At 34.2% G+C, this 21,302-nt stretch overlaps 2 protein-coding genes across 2 annotated transcripts; both read right to left on the bottom strand.

The window, feature by feature from the left end:
• Positions 1 to 3,842: 3,842 nt before the first annotated feature.
• Positions 3,843 to 5,657, bottom strand: LOC127083749 (vignain). Its single transcript, XM_051024083.1, has 4 exons — positions 5,070 to 5,657; positions 4,712 to 4,947; positions 4,486 to 4,626; positions 3,843 to 4,286 (listed from the first exon to the last, which is right to left on the bottom strand). The coding sequence occupies exons 1-4, from the start codon at positions 5,515 to 5,517 to the stop codon at positions 4,023 to 4,025; spliced, it is 1,089 nt and encodes a 362-aa protein (XP_050880040.1). The 5' UTR covers positions 5,518 to 5,657; the 3' UTR covers positions 3,843 to 4,022.
• Positions 5,658 to 6,914: 1,257 nt separating this feature from the next.
• On the bottom strand, positions 6,915 to 10,734 carry LOC127083750 (autophagy-related protein 16). Its single transcript, XM_051024084.1, has 5 exons — positions 10,534 to 10,734; positions 10,273 to 10,448; positions 8,973 to 9,154; positions 8,664 to 8,859; positions 6,915 to 8,080 (listed from the first exon to the last, which is right to left on the bottom strand). The coding sequence occupies exons 2-5, from the start codon at positions 10,414 to 10,416 to the stop codon at positions 7,058 to 7,060; spliced, it is 1,545 nt and encodes a 514-aa protein (XP_050880041.1). The 5' UTR covers positions 10,417 to 10,448; positions 10,534 to 10,734; the 3' UTR covers positions 6,915 to 7,057.
• Positions 10,735 to 21,302: the final 10,568 nt, after the last annotated feature.

The raw sequence follows: 21,302 nt of genomic DNA on the forward strand, positions 1-21,302 counted from the left end.
GACCGTCACGTCCAGCTTGTTACGATCTTCCCAAGTCCATGGCGATCGTCACGCGGCCAAAAACCAACACTTTGAAACAGTCAGCAGACGTGTTCCAACAAGCCCTCAATTCACAACTCCTTGACGGCACAACCCTTGTGCCGTCACTAACCCTAATGCACCAATTTCAGACCGTCAAACACACCTCGATTGTTGATTCAGTATGATTGATCAACAGGTCATTGTTTCACTATACTAATGTCAAATTCCGAAGCAAATGACCATTGATCGCTCAAAGGAAAACAACCATTTAGTGTTTGAATGAACGAAACAGAAACAGTATATCACATATACCGTACTTTGCATTAGGATTACTTATATCATATATAAGTTGATCGGTCTCAATTGCGTAACCTATGGACGATCGATGTATCGCTGCTTCACCATACTAATGTCGGTTCCGAAGCATAGTCAACATCAATCATCCAACTCGTACACTCATGATGCCAAATTTAATTACTCGTTTAATTAGTTGATTCATTCTGTCTTTTAATCATTTTAATACAGAAAATAAACAGCTATCCGAGTCATGTTTTCGTAAGTGGCTCTGATACCACTGAAGAAGAATTGCGATCCAAAACGCAGCGGAAATTAAGATTTTCTCCTTTAGAGATCCTTACGAATGGTCATGATCAGTGATAGAATATTTACCTCTTGTGACGATTGAAACCTTTGATGCAGATCCACGGAGCGATCACGAACGTTGAACGATGACAACGTCTCTACTCAGTCCACACGAACGGATTCCTTCAATCTCAGTGCTAGCTGGTACGAATGAAGGCTTTGAGTGAGTGAGAGAGAGAGAAAATGAAAATAATGCAACCGCAATGAATACTTCTGCACAAGGGTTCTATTTATAGAACCACTTGTGTGGACTTCAAGCTAAAAAGCCCACTTAAGTGTATTTTGGCCCATATCTTATAATATGCCCAAAATCACTTAAGCTCATGGTACCTTACCATATTTCGTATTCTACTTAAGTACACCGTACCTTTACGATGTTCTACAATTCACTTAAGGGCACCGTACCTTACGGTGTTCCTTAGTTACTCTATCTCTCATCAATCTGTCCTTTGTGTGTGACCCTGTAGGTTTTCGCGGCATTGACAATTATATTAAATCATGTATTTAACATAATAAACAGTGAGCGGTATCTAGCAACACATCATTGCTACCCAAGACACGAAAATGTCATGTGATCTGACAATTCCTTCTGTGATAATACTTATGTGTATAATTATCCTTATGCCCTTATGTCTATATTGAACACAAGGCATAGACCGTGTCATCCTTGTCCAGTTCAATATTGGACCCATAGACATTTATCCTGTTATGCAGGATGGGCAAATTCCATCTAGGTCACTCATGTCCCTCAGCATGCTTCATGGAGTACCCATCAACTGTCTTTATGGTTATCCAGTTACGGACAACGTTTGATCAGCAATAAAGCACTCGACTCTACATCTAGGGTCCATAGTGGTTTCAGGTCGAAGAGTGGTATACACCATTATCACCATGAGAATAACTTATGACACTTTGCATAACTTTCTATATAGTATTCTCATAGCGGGTCAATCCGGTATAAATCCTACTCTTAATATTCATATCTATGTTTAAGACTTGATAACTCCTTATCCATGATCCATGAGATGTGATCATCAGTCTATATACATAATAGTCTTAATGCTTTAATGTCATCCCACTTCACAATAAAGCTCGACTACGGATACTTTAAGAATAGTGTCCTTATGTTTAATGTGATCTCATGATTAAGTCATACTTGATACATTAAACAGACTAGCTATTCTAGGGACTTTATTAAACAAACATAATAAAGAAAAAGCCTTTTATTATTAATAAATAATTCGATACAAATACCAAAAGTATTGGCCTCTAGGGCTTACACCAACAGATGGATGTTTGAATGTTTTGACTTGATTCTGTTATTGTTAAATTAGAGATGATGAGTATGATGATGTGTTGTAATAAGGCGTTGATTCATGAAAATTATGGAGTAGATGATGAATTAGGAAGCAATAACCATGAAAATTTAGATTTTATTTGATGAACTTTCGTACATAAGTTTTTGGCACATGAGGGGGTATTTGGATGGTTTAAAAATGATTTTTGGGAAAATTTTGCAGCATGTGTCGACTTATAAAGATCATGTGTTGACCTATGAAGATCATGTGTGACACATGAAGGCAACACATAGGACAGAACATACATACTTTAAAAATGCAGCACATGTGTCGACCTGTAACTCGAATGTGTTGACACATAGGCAAAATTTTCTTCTATGTATTGACCTATGGATTGTATGTGTCGACACATATATTGCGTTTTCACTTAAAAACTTATTTTTCAAGTACGAAATATTTTCTAACTTATTTCAAAATGCTTATAGGATTCTTAATGATAAGTTACACTCATAATAGTCAATTGTCAACTGTAGAGATGTTTATGATGACTTGTTTAATTAGTTAGTAAATCCTTACATTGAATACGATGATGTGTGTTGTTTGAGGATGAAGCGATATGATTGATTATCTTTGAATCATGTATGATGAGTTGCTATTGTCTGTTGATGTTATTGACATTATAACCCGAAATGATGTGATGCATAAATGATGAGATGTGTGTGAGAATCATTTTATAGAACCTTATATGTTAATACATGTTAATCGAGAGTCATGCATCATGGTGTACGGACTTCGATCCAGCATTGATGGACCTCGACCCTATGATGATGGATCGGGTGCAAGTAGCTAATTCATATTATGGGGGATTAGTGAAGTGTTACCTATGGTGATAGTAGCTATTTGGTGTGCTCCGATTTCAAGAGGGAATCTGATCCTATGATCGGAGTGAAATGAACCCGAGTGTTCATATTTGGTACCACATGCATGTCGAGTTGGTGTTGAGTATATTGCATAAGAGTTGCATCAAAGTTGATTGTTTGTCGATATCTTATTGGATGTGAATACTTAGTACATTGGTATTGATTGAGTAATGTGTGTAATGATGATGTTATGCGGTAATTTACTTTCGTTTGTTTTTACCATTAATTATTAAAATGTATTCTCACCCCTTCTGTTTGAATGTTGTCTTTACATGAGTCTCGTTCAGATACTCAGAAGTAGCTTGCTGCCATAAGTGGAAGGTAGCTCTTGGAGTGGCTTCCTATTAATTGTCGTCATTTTAGTTGGGTCTTGCATTGGTCAATGTAACATTTGGCTGATGACGTTTGCTTTAATTTCTTTTGTCTCGTTAAAATTACTATTTAGGTTTGATGAGGCTTTAAATGGTGATGAGTTGAACATTACAACTCTTGTTAAGATGTTATGAAATTTGAAGTCATCAGATTTAATTTTCTGGATTATAATTTTTAAATGTTTGATTTGATTTGGTGATGATTTTGCTGTGATGATGCCTTAAATGAATGCGAGTAGGCGATGATAGGTGTTATGTGATATTTTGTAACTTGTGTTATGGGACATAAATTGTTTGTGATGTGTGTGACACCCTATGCGGTTGTGAATTTTATTAAGTCTTTACGATATCAAATATGTCATAATTCATAAAATAGAATGATATGAATTTGGTTCCTTGAAATCCTCGAGAATAAAATAGAATGATATGAATCCGATTCTTTAAAATCCTCGAGAAATCTATGTAAAGGACATCTAATATTTTAGATTTTTCTTTTGAAATTTTAGTATCCAGTATGACGACCGACTAAGAATCAAAAACTTCTTACTTGTTGATCGATGAAATTATATTTGCAGATGATGTCATACATGTTATATCAAATTGAAACCTTTATTTCTTTGTGCTATATAAGCATAAATATCCAAATAATACATTAGCACTAAATCCAAGATTAAAATATTATAGTAACATAAGGTAATAATACTATTTGCAACACACTAATAAACAACATCCACCATTGATGAAAGCTTAATTTTATTTGAAACTAGCATTCAAAGTTCATCCTTTATAGATGATGAAGGCCCTCTTGGATTCTTGGATGACTTTTTGATTGGATAAGAAGCCTCCATAGCTATGCCACAAAGTCCCTCCTTGTCAGATACGTTTCTCTGCATTCTGATATAACCTTGTTCCCCCCAATCAGGCCCCCATGAGTTTCTCACAATCCAGTAATTAGTCCCATCAACAGTTACCCCATATCCCACTATTGCAACACCATGATCTAGCTCTTTTCCACAATCACCGGTAAATACTCCCTGTAATTATATATGTATACAAATTTAAGATACACATTCCTTTCAAAAATGAATACTAACATAATTGTCGAGCCTGCAAGGCGGACTACCGCAAATATTTGTCACAAACTCATGGTTAAACCGTGGCTAATCTATACAGGACTTCTGAAAACTTAAGACGATCATGAAAGCTAATATATGACACTAGTCCCTTATTTACCTCAGAGTAGAACTGGAAATCAGATCCTCCGGCATCTATGGCTACGGAAACAGGTTGGTTGGCAACAGCTTTGAGCAATGCATCTTCGTCGTTAGCCGGAACAGTCTCATGGCCATCAATTGACACAGCCGGGACATTCTCCTGCAAAGAGAATGGTTTTTGCATCTTAAAGTCATGTGTCAATTATAATGAATTTTTTTCAATCAAAGTTTAGTGTAATATTCACCTTTGATGCATCACATGATCCATCATTTGCTGTGTAAGGGTAATAGCTTTCTGTTGTCAAACCACCTTTTTGCTTGATGTATTCAAAAGCATACTCCATTAGTCCACCATTGCATCCTTGGTTTTGTTCAGTGTCACAATCTATAAGCTCTTGCTCAGATAAAGGCACTAGCTTCTTTGTCTTGATTTGGTTAATTCCTTCAACAGCTACAACTGTTGAAAAAGCCCAACAACTACCTATACAACACATTAGTCACAAACAACAATGTCATAAAAAGATATAATACAAAAATAATGAATAATAACAATTTGAAAACTTAAGACCGGTGAATCTAAATAACAACTATTCAATTACTTACCACATTGGCCTTGATCCTTGACATCAGTGACGGCGCCTTTCTTCCTCCAATCAACAGAACTAGGAGCCTTGTTGAAATTCGCATACATGAAGGTTCCATTTCCACGCGGCGTGCCACGGAACATTCTATGGTGATTAACCTTTGATCCAGCATAGGTAGTCCTAAATTCATGGCTGGTCATGTCAGCAAACTTGTTAAGTTTCAACTTGTAAGGCTTATCCAATTTGTTAGTGTTGTGCACATGCATCACATTTGTTTTGAACACGTTAAATCGCTTGTGTTTGTCACCGAGGTTTCGAGAAACCGTGTGGTGACTCCTCCATCGCTCGTATAAGTCCCACAAGCTTTCGTCCGAGGACAAATCTTTGTCGTGGAAATCAAAGCTATCGGATATTTCGAGAATCAAAGCTATAGATAGAACAATCAACAATAGCTTCTTAATGGCCATGTTTCTCTCTTTGTTTGAAATTTGGAATTTGGAATTAGTTAATTGAATGAAAGTTTGATGAAACAGAAAAAGAGCAAGGTGTGATTTATATAGTGGATTGTAGAATAAACAATGTGAGGAAGTAAAGGTTTCTTAAGGGAATCAACAATGAGCAATGATGGAGGTGATATAATAGGATAAAATTGTGTTGTTCATGTATGGAAGCAAGGAAATTTAATTTTATTGTTATTATTTTTTAAGAATTATCAAAGTGAGTACAAGGTGTTTTGTTGTTTTGTTTCTGTGGCATTGCATGGTTTCTGTTATTTTATGCTTCAAGAATCATCTTTCTGTTGCATGCTGATTACGTTATTGTATGAATGAGTAACATGGTAGAAGGGAGAGGAATGTGATCAAGCAATGTTGCGTTTGGTTTTGAAACACTTCGTGTGTTACATGAAACTGTTGTTTTTATCTATAACTGACGCAATTGGTTTTTGAAAGGTTTGTAAATGATGTGAGAAAATAGATTCAAAAAAGTGAAAATATGTGACACCATACACAAAATGTGCATTAAAATTTATTTTCATTTTTTTAATATTTGAAACTTCATTTGGAATGGTTTTTAGAATTTAATTTGGGTTGTTTGTAACATGTACTCAACTGTTTGTAACTTAGTTAAATACTCTACAACGGATAAATCATTATTATTATTTATATAAGTTAAAACTAATAATTGTGTTAATTGAGCAAAAATGGGTAATCTATAGAATTTGCTAACTTATGATTTTCTATTTTCAATGTAATTGTTATGGCATGTGAAAGAGTGTACAAAATTGCCTTTTAATGATATAAATATATAACTTTAAAGAATCAAAAGAAGGAAGAATAAATACTTCAGGATATAATACAAAAAATATCAATGACTTATTAATATTATAAAAAACTTATAATTTAGTATAAATTTATAATAAAAAAATCAAAAAGAATATTAATTTGAGGAATATTCTATCAAATTTGATTGACATGATCAATGTGATAGAATATTATTACTTTCATCATTATTAATATTTGATAAAGAATCATTTCTTTTATGTATTCTTTTTTTAAATTAATATAAAATAGTCAACTAAATCATTATGAGACAAGGAATTAATATTATTAATATGTAGTAGCAATCATTTGACTCTAGAGTCCAGCTTCTCTTGCTTGTTTTAAATGATTTCCATGGCGTAATGTATTGGTTTCCACCATCAATTATTTATTTCTAAAACTGTTTTCTGTTTCCTTTTGGCTGAAGCTTTATTATCTGTTTTTTCATAAAACCACCACTTCCGTTACGTAATTGCACATAGCATGTGTGATGTTTGCAGAACAAAAGATACTACAAGAAAAGTTATACAGTAACACTAGAAGAGTAAACGTAAAACATTAATCAAATGTATTAATCCTCAGCTGTTTTTACAATATTTACAGTATGAGTCTTGATTTAACAATTATTTTTGTTACAAATGAATATACTTTTTCAAAACAGGCTAATATATGCAAGGAATAGAACTTCCTAGGCCCAGATACAAACAACTCCATTCTTGTCGGCTGAAGCTAAGGGTCTTCCAAGCCCACTCCATGCACAACACAGGATAGAAGAATTATGTTCCTTCAGAGTGCTGACTGTTTCAGCTTTAGATGCGGACCAAACATAGACGGACCCATCAGATGATCCCGCAGCAACATTTTTATCATCCGGACTAATGCACGAGCGACTCCAGTTAGAGGCCACTCGGTTTCCGGCAGCTTTTAGTGTGCTGCTAACTTCTAGAGATCGCAAGTCAAACAAATTGTGTAAATTGTCTCTTCCGCTGGTTAATACAACATTTCCGTTTCGTGAAAGAGATATTGATGTGATAGCAAATGAGTGTGCTGCAACCTCGCTGAGTAGTTTCCCGGTTTTAATATCCCATAATCGAAGGTTTCCGTCAATGTGTCCAGAAAATATGGTCTGTCCATCACTGCTGAAGCAAAGAGCATTGCAGTTGCTGTGGAAAATGATTGTGTTAATGCAATAACCTTTAAGCAAGTCCCAAACTTTTATAGTGCGATCGTAAGCTGCACTGACAACGTGACGGCTGGAAACCTTGCTGATATCAACAGCACAGACTTTATCTGTGTGGCCAGTAAGGGTATGATGGACTCGACCCGAGCTGAGATCCCACGCATACAAGTTATTTGAGCTGCTAGCAGCAATAACAGATCGATTATCATTGGTGATTGCGAGATCTAATACAGAGCCGAGGCATCCATAAAGATTGGAAATTAAGGATCCTGAATCTGTATCCCACACTTTAACTGTTCGATCCTGTCCCCCAGTTATCAACTTATTAGAATTATTCTCGAATAATATCGAAGCACAACCACCCTCATGTGCTTGGAGCCTGTGTTTGCATGTGGAAGGGATGTTTGATTGTAAAAAGGCATCGGCATCTTGTTCACTTCGACGAACTATGCCATCTATTTGCTGCCTTGCAAGTTTTTCTAAACCACTAGCTTTTAGCTGCTTGATCATATCATCGTACAGTTGGTTTGCCTAAATTGATAAAAAATATATTAGTTATATCAGCATAGTAAAACATAGAGAATCAATGCAGCTAGTAGAATTAAAATATCTGCACAATTACTCGACTAACGTTGTAACTTGTAACAAGCACACAATTACTCGACTTGGCGGCATACAATCTAAATTTCGCGCAATCACAAAACAAGTTCAAAACTAGATGCAATAGTGGCATACTGTAACATTATCAGGTAAATGACATCGACAAATAAGACAGTGACACAAGTATCAGATTAAATGCAAATGAACTAAATTGTAATCTGATTATCTGGCCGAACTTTATTATTTCAAACAATTATGGCACTGTTTGAATAAACAGCTTCTTTGCAGCTTATAGCATAGGCGGCTATTATGATAAGCACTAAGTACAAACTATTTATATAGCAAAAGATAAAATAAAGTTAAATTATTTCCGCACAGGCTATAAGCCGTTTTATATGGTATCTTGGAGAACTTATGAAAATAAGCTAAAAACAGCTTATGTTCATATGGAGAACGCGTACAAACAACCATTTTATTTGAAATGTTCGTATGGAGAATGATAATGTATAATAACCTCATTTAGTTGTTCAGCGTTCTTCATTTTTTCTAACATCATGCGATCTACCAATGTCTTATTTTCAGTTTCAGCATTCTTGGCTCTAACTGTCATTTGCTCCAATTGTATTTTAAGTTCTGCATTCTCACTCAGAACCACTTCAAGAGCTTTAATTTTGTCTTCCAAGTCCTTTTTCAATTGCATGCACTCATCCCTGCAAAATTTATTCGAGTCATTTTCATAACTCATAAGCAAAAAGTTTGAACTATAAAGATATAAAAGTACATGACTTTAGGAATTAAAAACATAAGAGGGAAAACAAGCAACCTTGCTTCAGTCAAATCTTTTTGCAAATCAGAAGTTGTAGTTTCTTTCTCTTGAACCAAAGCTTTCAAAGTTCTGGATTCAGCTATTTCCACAACAAGCTGCTCAGATACTCGAGATTGAGCTTTGTAGCATTGCTGAAGTTCCACTTCAAGACTCTCTGCTTTCTCTTTCCATTCAGAACCCTATAAGGACACAAATGCAACATTTAACTAAGTAAAAACATCCGATATTTAAATGCACACTGCCGTCCAAGTAACAACATTAATCATAAGCAAACAACATCCACAACTATTAACATACTAACCAAATCCCAAAAAGAAACAGGAAACAACAGAAATTAGGATCCTGTTTAAAAAACAACAATAACCATCTATTAGTACTGACACTTCAAATTAAATGTGCCTGGTGCCCGACTCCAAAAGTAAGAAATTGTTTCCACCACTTCAGGGTCCACTCAGCGGTACATATGGGCGTCTGCCAGCTCCACTAAGCATGCGCGTCCCCGTTTAACCATTTCTTCCCGAATGTCATGAAAAAGGTAATGCAGGTCAGAAACTGCACTACTACTCCTAAAAATAAGATGATCCCTAATCTCTATATCATTAGGGTCCCGGTCACATGCCGCTCTAAAAGTATTGGTGAAAAAGCGAGCTCGTTTCTCATATCGAGCCACTATAGTAGCATCCAGATCCGTATAACACTTGATGGAGGAAGCAAGATGGGTAACCACCTCCCTAAAGTCCAGATTGCTGGAGTCCCACATGTCATCTTCTGCAGAAGAATCGTCAATACTTCCCTTAGTAGAGGCAATGAAGAGTTTGTTAACACTCTCTACAGAATACCCTCCAGAATCCAGAGCTATCACTAAGCACAATGAAGTTGGGATTGGGACCATTAACTTCTAGAGGATCAGCATTTGGGACATTTGGGTTCTCATATATCACTGATACTGGAAAATCTCCACCATCAGGCCCATTCATTATGTTCTCGGGAATCGGTAGTGAGATTACTTCTTACATTCAATCACTTTCATTTTCTCAAATTATAAAGTGCCTAAGTGTCAGTTTCAATTTCTTGTCCAAAGTATGTGCTACTACTTACTATCCATTGAAGATTGAAAAATACTTCCAAAAGCACTATTCTTTACTAAATAGAAATCAAAGATCCAGTGATATTTCTACAAACTAACTAGGGATTGCAACAAGGATCTCATTTAATTCAAACCTACTAGAAACCAATTATCAATCTATGATCAATTTCACAACAAAAAAAAACTAAAACAAAGAATATAAGAAAAGACCTGGGAAACAATAGGTCTAGAAAGAGCAGCAAAAGCAGAAGCATGAGCTCCTTCTTCGCTCAAATGCCGCTTCCGTAGAGACCTCAAAGCGCGTTTGATGGCTTCGTTTGCAAATTCTTCCTTTGACTTGCAAGGATTCGCCATCCCCAATTCAATCACCAAACCGCGAATATCACCTGATTGATTGCGAAGAAAACAAAATCAAACGGTGCCCAGAAATTTAAAACCGACAAAGATTGAAGATTTGAAGGATAAGTTTACCTTCATGACAGTTTGGAATTTTGGTATTTGTTGCTAAAGATTCTTCATGCTTTGACTTCAAGAAGTATAACTAGAGAAACGAAAATTGATAATGATATTAACATAAGATGAAGAAGCACAAGTTTCCATTAACTTCAATTTCACGGCAGTGGCATTTCCAAACTCCGATCGTTGAAATGTAATTTTGGGATTTACTAAAAGTGTCTGTGTTTTTTAGTTGTTTTTTTAAATTATCAATATTTTTTTTATCAAAAGAAAAAAAAAATAAGGGTTAATATTATTTAAGCATAATTAGTTCTTAGGTCCAATAATTTTAAGCGAAGTTTCGTGTTTGTCTTCTAACTAAAAAATGTTACGTATTGGTATTTTAGTTTCTCTTCCGTTAAAGTATTTGATATCTTCCGTTAGTTAGGGTGAGAAAACATTAAGTATGGCTGAGGTGGCATGTCAAGGATGTAACCATTCAAGTTAAGACTCAGGTGTTGTGTTATAAACCATTTAGGGTGCGTGTTTTGCCAATCTTCATCCTCCTTCGATTTTCATTGTTCATACATCCAGCTTCCATCTTTCATCGTGCATTCGTATGTTCATACATTCATCTTCCATCTTGCATTCGTATTCCTCCATCTTCCATCAATACTTCAATGTCTAAGAATGCAAATAGTGCCTCAATCACAAGCTTTGGTACATCTGAATCGTGCTTCGTAGAAACAAGATAATTTAGTGTTTTTTCCAAGATGATAGGTTCTTTGTACTGTTACTGATGTGAACAATGTCAACTATGGGAGAAAATTTTGGGTTGTAGAAATTACAGAAATCACATGGATAAGGGATGTAATTTCTTCAAGTGGTTACGGGATGAATTTATTGATGAAAGGGATTTGAAGCTTGAAAGACAAAAGAGGAAAATTAACAAATTGAAGAATGAGGTTATCCACACTAAAGGATGGTTGAAAATGTCCATTGGGTTGGGATGCTGAGCTTAGGGTTGAACCTTGTGTTTGTAACAAAGTATTTCAATTAGGATTAGGGTAATTTAGTGTTTTGTTTTCATAATATGAATGTAATATTCTGTTTATTTAATGAAGAATGTTAGTGTTTGTTTTAACAAAGTGTTATGTTTGTACATTATTCATCTGTTTTAACACTGATACATAATTTGTATAAAAGCTGGAACAAAATATAACTTGTTATAATGCATATCTATAATATTCCAAAACGTGATGCAAAAAGGCATTATAAGCCATTGTTATTAAGCCATTATAAGAAATATCAATAACATTACAAAAAGGCATTACAAGCCATTGTCAATAAGTCATTATAAGGCACCAAATAACATTACAAAAAGTCATTATAAGTCATTATAGGACATTAAAATAACATTAAAAAAAGGTATTATAAGCCATTGCCAATAAGCCATTATAAGGCACTAAAATAACATTACAAAAAGCCATTGTAAGGCATAACAAACATCACAACAAACATCAAGGTTGACTTGAGACAGGCTTCCCACCCTTTTGAAGTTTTTTTTTCTTTTTGGGTGGTGGCTGACTTGAAACTGTTGGTTGTGGTGGCTGACTTGAGACTCCTCCTGCTACCTGCGTTGGAGATACCACTAGTTAGGGCAATTTACAAGTAGGCATGACAACATAACCGTACCCGCGGATACCCACCCGAATCTGCCCGAAGTTGACGCGGGAAAACCCGTTTTAACTGAGTTTGGGTTCAAGTTTGGGTTTTCCCCGATTATAAAATATGGGGACGGGTTGGATAATGGAGACACTAGTACCCACCCCGAAACCACCCCCCGAACCCGTCTCATTTATTTTATTATGTACATTATTATTTATTTTTGATAATTTAGAATATTAAATATGTGGTCAATGTTTTGATATTTTAATTTTAATTTATTATTTAAAACATTTGAAATTTAAGTATGGATTTTTTTAGATTGTTTTATTTTATTATTTGTAATGTAATTTTATTTTGGAAAAAATAAATAATTTTATTAAAAAAAACGATTTCACTAAATGAATGGTGGCGGGGCGGGGATATTTGAACTCAATCCGAACCCGTTTAGGACGGGTTTGGGTTTTAATTCTCCATCTCTGTTTAGGTTTAGAGCGGAGAACGAGAATTGTTTGGGGATTCAGGTCTGGGTTTGGGGGAGGTAAAAATCGTCTCTGACCCGCCCCGTTGCCATACCTATTTACAGGTGGCCTTATTGTGACCTTCCTTGTGGCAACGACTCCACTTGATTCCATGGTTTTCCATTTTCAAGTGTGTCACATCCCTCACCATTTCTCCAGCTTATTTATTCCTCTTTTTCTTGGGCCTTCCAGATTATCTCTTTATTGGTGGTGGCTAGAGATCAACGACATCAGATTTAGTCCACAAAGCTTCCCCATTAACTGGACAAATAACTGGTGAATAGCAGGTCTCATAGAGATCGTTCTTATAACAATCAAGTACAAAATCATCATTTTATAAATGTTGATCCTTCATGCATGACATTGCATGATAGTATGGCAGCCTTGTCAGCATCCACATTCTACATGAGCATTCTTTCTTGGAAAGATTGACAATATATTTTTCTCCATTTAGTAATATATGCCTAACCTCATAGTCATATTCACATGCACGACTATAATATTCAACATTTAACATAGGCATTTAACAGAGTAAAAGGACAACAAATTAATCATGACCTCACAATCCAATGGTTTGTTTTCTGTGATGAACAACAAACTTAACTAGAATGATGAATAACACACTTAAACATATTCTCCATTACCTATTCAACCTACATAAGATAGCAGAAGTACTAAGGAAGGTGGCCACAAAAAAAGTTCACGTTTTTAGTAGGTTACAAGTGAGAAACCGTATCTTAGTCGTAATCAAAGAAACGTTACTACCGTCGTCAATGGCGTTGGTCTGTGGAATAGGATGATGATATCTTCTTCAATGCAGTTTACCCTATTCAGAGAGATGTATTTGTTTGCCCTAATCTTTGAGCTTCATGCCTTTCTTATTTAACTTTAGTGATTTACAACATGGCCTTTCTTAACCATTTTCTAGGAATATTAAAATTCCACATCATATGTAAATAGTTCATCCTGACATTTTTTAACGTTTTTTCAATACAAACTAACAGAAAGAATATAATACTTTAACGGAAGTGAAGTTAAATGACCATTATGTAACGTTTTTTTCTTAAGGAACCAAAGCAAAACACCGCATAAAATTAAGGGACTAAATTATGCATTAAGCCTATTATTTATGCCCCTCTTATATAGACTTCTGTTTTACCTTTTAAGAAAGTATTTAGATTCCAGCCTTGTCATATAAAGATTTTGTTCCTTTATACCTTGAAGTAATCTAACTCAAGGTGCAACATGTTCCAATGAGTGAAAATTTTAATTTCGTTCAAAGACATAGTGGATCACACTCATGGTACCTTCCAAAAATGTATAAATCACTCCATTTGGTGTTGTTGACTTACAGGTATGAAAATGACCATCTTTTTATAACCAATGTATATTGGCAGAGATTTAGTTCATTCCCAACACCACGTCTATCCTTTTGAAAGGCAAACAAATTAAGTCAAAGATAAAGGTACGACCATTCACAACTATCGAACAACTTTCACATACTCAACGGGTCCCTACACGGCTAAATGTAGATGTAGCTACTACCATCTGGGAGAGTAGTTTCATCGATTTAAACCCAATTCTTTCTACGTATGTAGTTGAGATAATGAGTGTGATGTTCCACATTTAAAAGAACAAAAGGTGGTTGACGAAGTCGGGTATCTTGAACATTCTTTCCTTACCTAAGTTGTTGGAAGTCTATTCTTCCTGGCCCCGCGAACTATCTGGAAAATACTTGTCCAAAATGTATTTCCTTGAAGTGTTCCTAATCTCTCTGAACGTTATGGGTTGTTATGTAGGTTGCGACATTAACATATCATTTGGTTGTTGGTCCCATCAACATTTGGTGGTGAAAGTCACCTTCTCTTCTTCGCTACATGGGGTCACTTGGAATATTTGATCCATCCATGTGATTCAATCTTGTGCCATCAATAAATTATGACCACTTGTAAATTCTGATAGAATCCTCTGAAATAAGTCTTGGAATTCCAATTTTGGTGGATGGACAAATCATCAATTTATAGGAACCAAATGGATTTTTAGAAATAAACTCGACGAAAATAAAGTGATAACTAGGAATAAATTCCGACTAGTGGCTCAAGGTTATAACCAAGAGGAAGGCACTAATCATGAGGAAACTTATGCTCTGGTTGCTTGCCTTGAGGCTATACGCCTTTTACTAACTTATGCTTGCTCCAAAGATTTCAAGTTATTTCAAATGGACGTGAAAAGTGTTTTCTTTAATGGATATATTAATGAGGAAGTGTATGTGGCTCAACCTCCCAGTTTTGAAAATCATGAGTATCCTAATCATGTTTACAAATTAAAATGAGCTTTGTATGGTCTCAAACAAGCACTTAGGGCTTGGTATGAGCGACTTAGTAAGTTTTTAATCGATCAAGGATACTCTAGGGGGAAGGTAAATACTACACTTTTCATTAAATGTCAAAGAAAACATACTTTTCTAGTTCAAGTTTATGTCGATGATATCATTTTTGGTTCCACTAACATGCAACTTTTCAAGGAGTTTTCTAAGCTAATGCATGGCGAGATTGAGATGAGTCTCATAGGGGAGTTGAATTACTTCCCTGGTCTTCAAATCAAGCAACTCAACAACGGGACACTCGTATTTCAAACAAAATATTGCAAAGAATTGCTAAAGAGATTTGGTAAGGAAGATGCAAAATCAATTGACACTCTAATGCCCACAAATGGAAACTTGGAAAAAGATGGGAATGGTAAGGATGTTGATATCAAGAAGTATAGAGGTATGATTGGATCTCTTCTATATCTTATTGCATCTAGGTCGGACATTATGTTTAGTGTGTGTATGTGCGCTTGTTATCAATCGACTCCTAAGGAATCACATTTAAAAGTCATAAAACGCATTCTTAGATATCTTCATGGTACATCTAAGTAAGGGATTTGGTATTCCAAGGGAAGCAATTGTAATTTGGTTGGTTATACCGATTCTAATTTTTCCGGTTGTAAATCGCATAGGAAAAGTAATAGTGGAACTTGCCACATGTTTTCTAACTCCTTAATAAGTTGGCATAGCAAGAAACAAGTTTTTATTGCTTTGTCAACTGCTGAGATGGAATACGTAACAGTCGGTAGTTGTTGTGATAAAATTTTGTGACTCAAAAAACAACTAGTTAATTTTGATATTAAACTACAACATATTTCGATTATGTGTGACAACACTAGTGCTATCAATCTAACCAAAAAATCGGTGTTACACTCTCGTACTAAACATATTGAGATACGTTGCCACTTCCTATGTGATCATGTTGAAAAAGGAGACGTCGTATTTGAGCATGTTGATAGCAAAAATCAACTTGCGGGTATTTTTACAAAACCTCTTGCAACTGAACCGTTTTTCAATATTCGAGGGGAATTGGGCATACTTGATATCTCAAATCTCGCCTAAATATGATTTGTTGCATGCACTTTATACACTTTTGCTTGAAATTTCCTTGAAAGTTCAATCACATATGAGTGCATCCTTCATCAAGTCATACGCGAGGTAATATTGTTCCATTTTACCTCTTTAAAAGTAAGCTTTTTGCTTTTGCATGTTGTATATGTTCCAAATGCTTGATATGTTTGATGTATGAACTAATTCATGAACGTTCACTTTCAAAAATTTCAATTGATGTATATCAATTTACATGCTTATAGTGACTTCATGTTATTCTTCTTCCATACTTGAAATATGTTCTTGGTGTATAAGTTTGGTATCTATTATTAGTTCTTACATGATGTATGTGAGATTGTTGTTTATCTATTCTGACATGAACTATGTTTGAGCATGTTATAATGTAAATGAAATTCTCGTTGTGTGTCATGGTTATGATAACATTTCTGTTTTTGATTGGAGTGGTGATAAATCTAAATATCGCTTTGCTAGAGCACATGCGTGTGTAGCACTCGGGAGCACCAAAAGTATATGTCACGTAAACCTGTCGCTTCTAAAGCAACTCAAGTGTTTTTGAATGCATTGTATCATTCATCTTTCATGTTTTTTTATGTTATTTGGCATGAGTTGTGACAACCATGATATATTGTTGCTTTAAATGCTTTTATTTATGTTTAGTCATTTTCAATATTTACATCACTCTATATGAGTGTTGTTTTATTGTCGATCTTATTTTTGCAAATGCCTTTGTGTAATATATTGGTATATGTGTGATATAAGATACTTCTCATGAATTGCTTTGTCTCTTTTTGATATTGTCAAATAGGGAGAAGCATCTTCAAGATGAAGTTGGGATGCATACATTCAGGGGGAGCCTTCATGAAGACACAAAATGCATCGTCTCAAGTTTTACCATCATCAAAAAGGGGGAGTATGTGAGTGTAAATTTTTGTTAGATTTATTTTGTATGATGTCAAAACTAAGATACTTTAGCATTTATGTATATTGGACGATATCCTCTGAGTCTTAATGTGCATCGTAGTATTAGGAAGCATAAAAACATTTTGACATGAGTTAGAAAAGGTTTCATGCATTAAAAACAAGTTTTTTACGGGAAAAACAGTCTATGTGTCGACACATACGTGTTATAGGTTGACACATAGAAGAAAAACTTTCTTATGTGTCGACATATACGAGTTATAGGTTGATGCATGTACCTCATTTTTAAAGCATGTAGTTTTTGTTTGATGTGCCGACCGTATCTGTCGACACATGACCTATACAGGTCGATACATGCATCGAACATGTCGACGCATGACTTACATAGATCGGCACATGCAACGCGTTTTCCCACAAATTCATGATTTTCCAAACCTTTTGCATTCCTTTTGCCTCCAACTTACACACACACACACACACACACACACACACACACACACACACACATATATATATATATATATATATATATATATATATATATATATATATATATATATATATATATATATATATATATATTTCATTCATGCATAATTTCTAGCAAGGTTCTAGAGTAAACCTACACGAGACCGGGATTTTAAATAGTTCTCATCATCTTCAACCTACATTCAATGCATACGCACAAACAAACTACACACAATCATTCTTTCTTTGGGTGCCATCTAGAATCGGTTGATAACATCCAATTTAGGTTGTTGAATTATAAATTGGGTTGAGATCTTTGAGGGTTTCAAATAAGAAAACCAAGTTATGGTTTTTCTTCAAGATCAATTAGGATTTGAAGGTTTTGGACAAGATTACGCAATTTGGATCTGATTGAGTAAAGGCTTTGAAGAGCGGGAGTTTCTTGCAAAGGAGTAACTGAGATGGTGGATCATATTAGTAAATATTGGGTTACAACAATTCAAAATTTGGATTCAATCGAGTGAGGATTTAAAGAACAGAAGGTTCTTGCAAAGGAGTCGCGTGAGATGGTGAATAAAATTGGAATTGTTAGGTTACTTGATCAGGCTCAAGTCAAGTGAAGAGAAAGTGTTAGAATCAACATCAAACTTAAGGTTTGTAGGGTTGGATTTATACATTTGTCTTTTATTCTACTTTTACAAAGTAAGGTTAATTTCATTATCTCAATTCGAGTTCGAATTAAGAACAGACGTACCCATAGTGAGGTCGTTTGAGCAACTTTCTAAACAAATCCTTGTGTACTTTTTCTCTGTATCTATCTATCTATCTATCTATCTCTTTTACATTTTATTTGTAAATTGTTGAATTCATCGATTATACGATCAATACATTTGGATAAAAAATTTATAACCTTTTGAAAGAGGTTCTTTTGAGGTGATCACAATCAATTAGATTTTGGTTGGATTTGAAGATCAACAAAACCATACAATTTTCCAAACGAAATCGATTGCACACAAAGTGTTCGATAATTTGACTCAATACCATTTTTGTGTATTTTATCATTGGAAATAGTCTCTACTTTTAGTATTTCATTCAATTGATTATGGTTGAAATTTGGTTGATCAATTTTGTGTTTATTATCATACTTTGATTGTAATTACGCATATCCGAACTTTTCGATAGCGGTTCGGTTAGACGATTCGATCTGGGTTACTTCTGCTCGCCATAAAAATTTTCAAAACAATATTTGTTTAAGTTTTTAACTTTGGATCTATTCACCCCCATCCCCTTTAGATCGTTGCCTATCATCTAACAGCAGTGAGTTGAAACAATCTATTAATACCCCTGGAGCAATCGATTGGTCCCTGTTTTGGATGGTTGGCCCCTTTTTTCGATTTTGGTCGTAACTTTTATTCCGTAAGTCCAAATGAGATGTCGTTCAAAGACTTGGAAAGATAACGCATATAAGTACCTCATGGTGATGCTTGGTGAACTGTGTGAATAACATTTATGTACCTATTATGGCAATATTTATGCTGACTTGTGTGATTGGTTAGCGAATTGTTATGTTAAACGATGTTGTGTTGTTGTGTTGTTGTGTTGTTGTGTTGGTGAAGTAACATGAACAAATGCATAGGAAATTACAATTGTTGAGTTGCTATTATTTGTTGTTGTTTTTTGTTGTTGTAACATTATTTAATCGTTGCTCAAGATGAAATGATGTGGTACATAATGATGAGATGTGTGAAGTGGATCTTTTGATGATTATTTTGGTGATAATGCATGTTATTGAGAGTCATGCATCGTGGTGTACGGACTTCGGTCCAGTTTTAATGAGCCTTGATCCTATGATGGGGATCGAGTGCGAATAGATGATTCCAGTGGGAATCAGTGAAGCGTTATCTATGGTGATGGTAACGATTTTGGCATGCTCTGGTTCCAAGAGGGAATTTGATCTTATGGTGTGGATCGGGGAGCGAAATGAACCTAAGTGTTCATATTTGGTACCACATGCATGTTGAGTCGGTGTTGAGTACATTGCATAAATGTCTCATTTATATTGATTGTTGTTGATGTGTTGATGGATGAGAATACTTAACATGTTGGTGTTGATTGAGTAATGTGTATGTTATGGTTATGTGATAATCTACCCTTGTTTGTTTTCACCGTTAACTATTGAAGTGTATTCTCACCATCTTTGCTTTAATGTTTTCCATCATGGATAACTTGCAGATACTCAGGAGTAACATCGTTGAAGCAAGTGGAAGATATCTCTTGGAGTGACTTCCATTAGTTTGTCGTTTTTTTAGTAGGGTCTTATTCTAATCATGTAACATCGGGTTGTGAATGTTTGCTTTCACTTGTTTTGTTTTGTTGAAGTTACTATTTATGTTTTGTTGAGATCTCAAAGTTATGGCGAGTTGAACAATACAACTCTTTTTGGTTGTGTTATGAAAGTTGAAGTTTATGAGACTAAATGTCATGGGTTGCAATATTGTGTTTATTTGATTTAATAATAATTATGTTACGATGATATCTAAGTGAATGTGAGCATGTGATGATAGGTTCTAAACCGTTATGTTATAACCCGTGTTACAAAGCATACTATGTTTGATTGTACGTGATACTGTGAATGATTGCATTTCTTTTAATTAAATTCTATATTAAATGGTATTCGAGATTTAGGGTGATACAAATTTTAATAAACAATAACTTATATTACAATTAATAAATTAAAACAATCCTAAAACTTTTAGACATATAGTTCAATTGTTTTTCCTATGTTTTTTAAAACATGAACCTAATCAAATTAGTCAATTTAGTTTAGTTTAATTGATCAGTTAATTCTTAATTCTTTTTTCATGAAGAACAAAGTAAAATTTGTTTGAAAAATAGTTAAACTAAAGAAATATAACATAAAATTATATATATATATATATATATATATATATATATATATATATATATATATATATATATATATATATATATATATATATATATATATAATTTTTGAATAAAACTTTCATGCTCTCTATTTTCAAAGAGCGTCGAATTAAATTAAATAAGTACTTATAACTTTCATGCTCTCTATTTTCAAAGAGCATCGAATTAAATTATATAAGTACTTATAACATACTCAAACCTTAATAAATTCATACAATATAATAATGATAGTTCATCATTAAATAAAATTACATTCAATTTAAAATAAATAAATTCATTAAAATATATTTCAAATAATTCAAATAATGATAGTTCACCGTCAAATACAAATATAATTATAATAAAAATTTAATTTATTTTTAAAGATGGAGATAGAAAACTAATAAAAAGATTTATGAAATGAAGCAACACATGTATGTTGTGTTGTGTTGAACCAACTATCAATGGGAGGTAAGCATAAGATTGAAAATCGGTTTAGCTTATTAATGTCACAATTTTATAATTGAAATTGAAAATCGAACTAAACTAGTTTGATTTTTCTTGGTTGGATTAATTTTTGAACCAAACAAAAACATATTGATTTTTTCTCAATTTGATTTGGTTTATAGTTTAGTTTGTTATATTTTGTATGATCTGCATACAATCGTAGAACCTGCCTATGCACACAGCCCAACATATTTTGGGTGTCTATCCTCAACTATTATAATATATTGACACATTAGTTCTCAGCCCACAATAATATAGAATTGATTTGTTAAATAGTTTTAAAAGAAAAATTATTATTTTTAGCCTCTTATATTTACCTGATATTTATATTGTTCCACTAATTAAAATAGGTGAATAACTTT

This window comes from Lathyrus oleraceus, chromosome 5 (assembly GCF_024323335.1).
Source record: "Lathyrus oleraceus cultivar Zhongwan6 chromosome 5, CAAS_Psat_ZW6_1.0, whole genome shotgun sequence".
Taxonomy (NCBI): domain Eukaryota; kingdom Viridiplantae; phylum Streptophyta; class Magnoliopsida; order Fabales; family Fabaceae; genus Lathyrus; species Lathyrus oleraceus.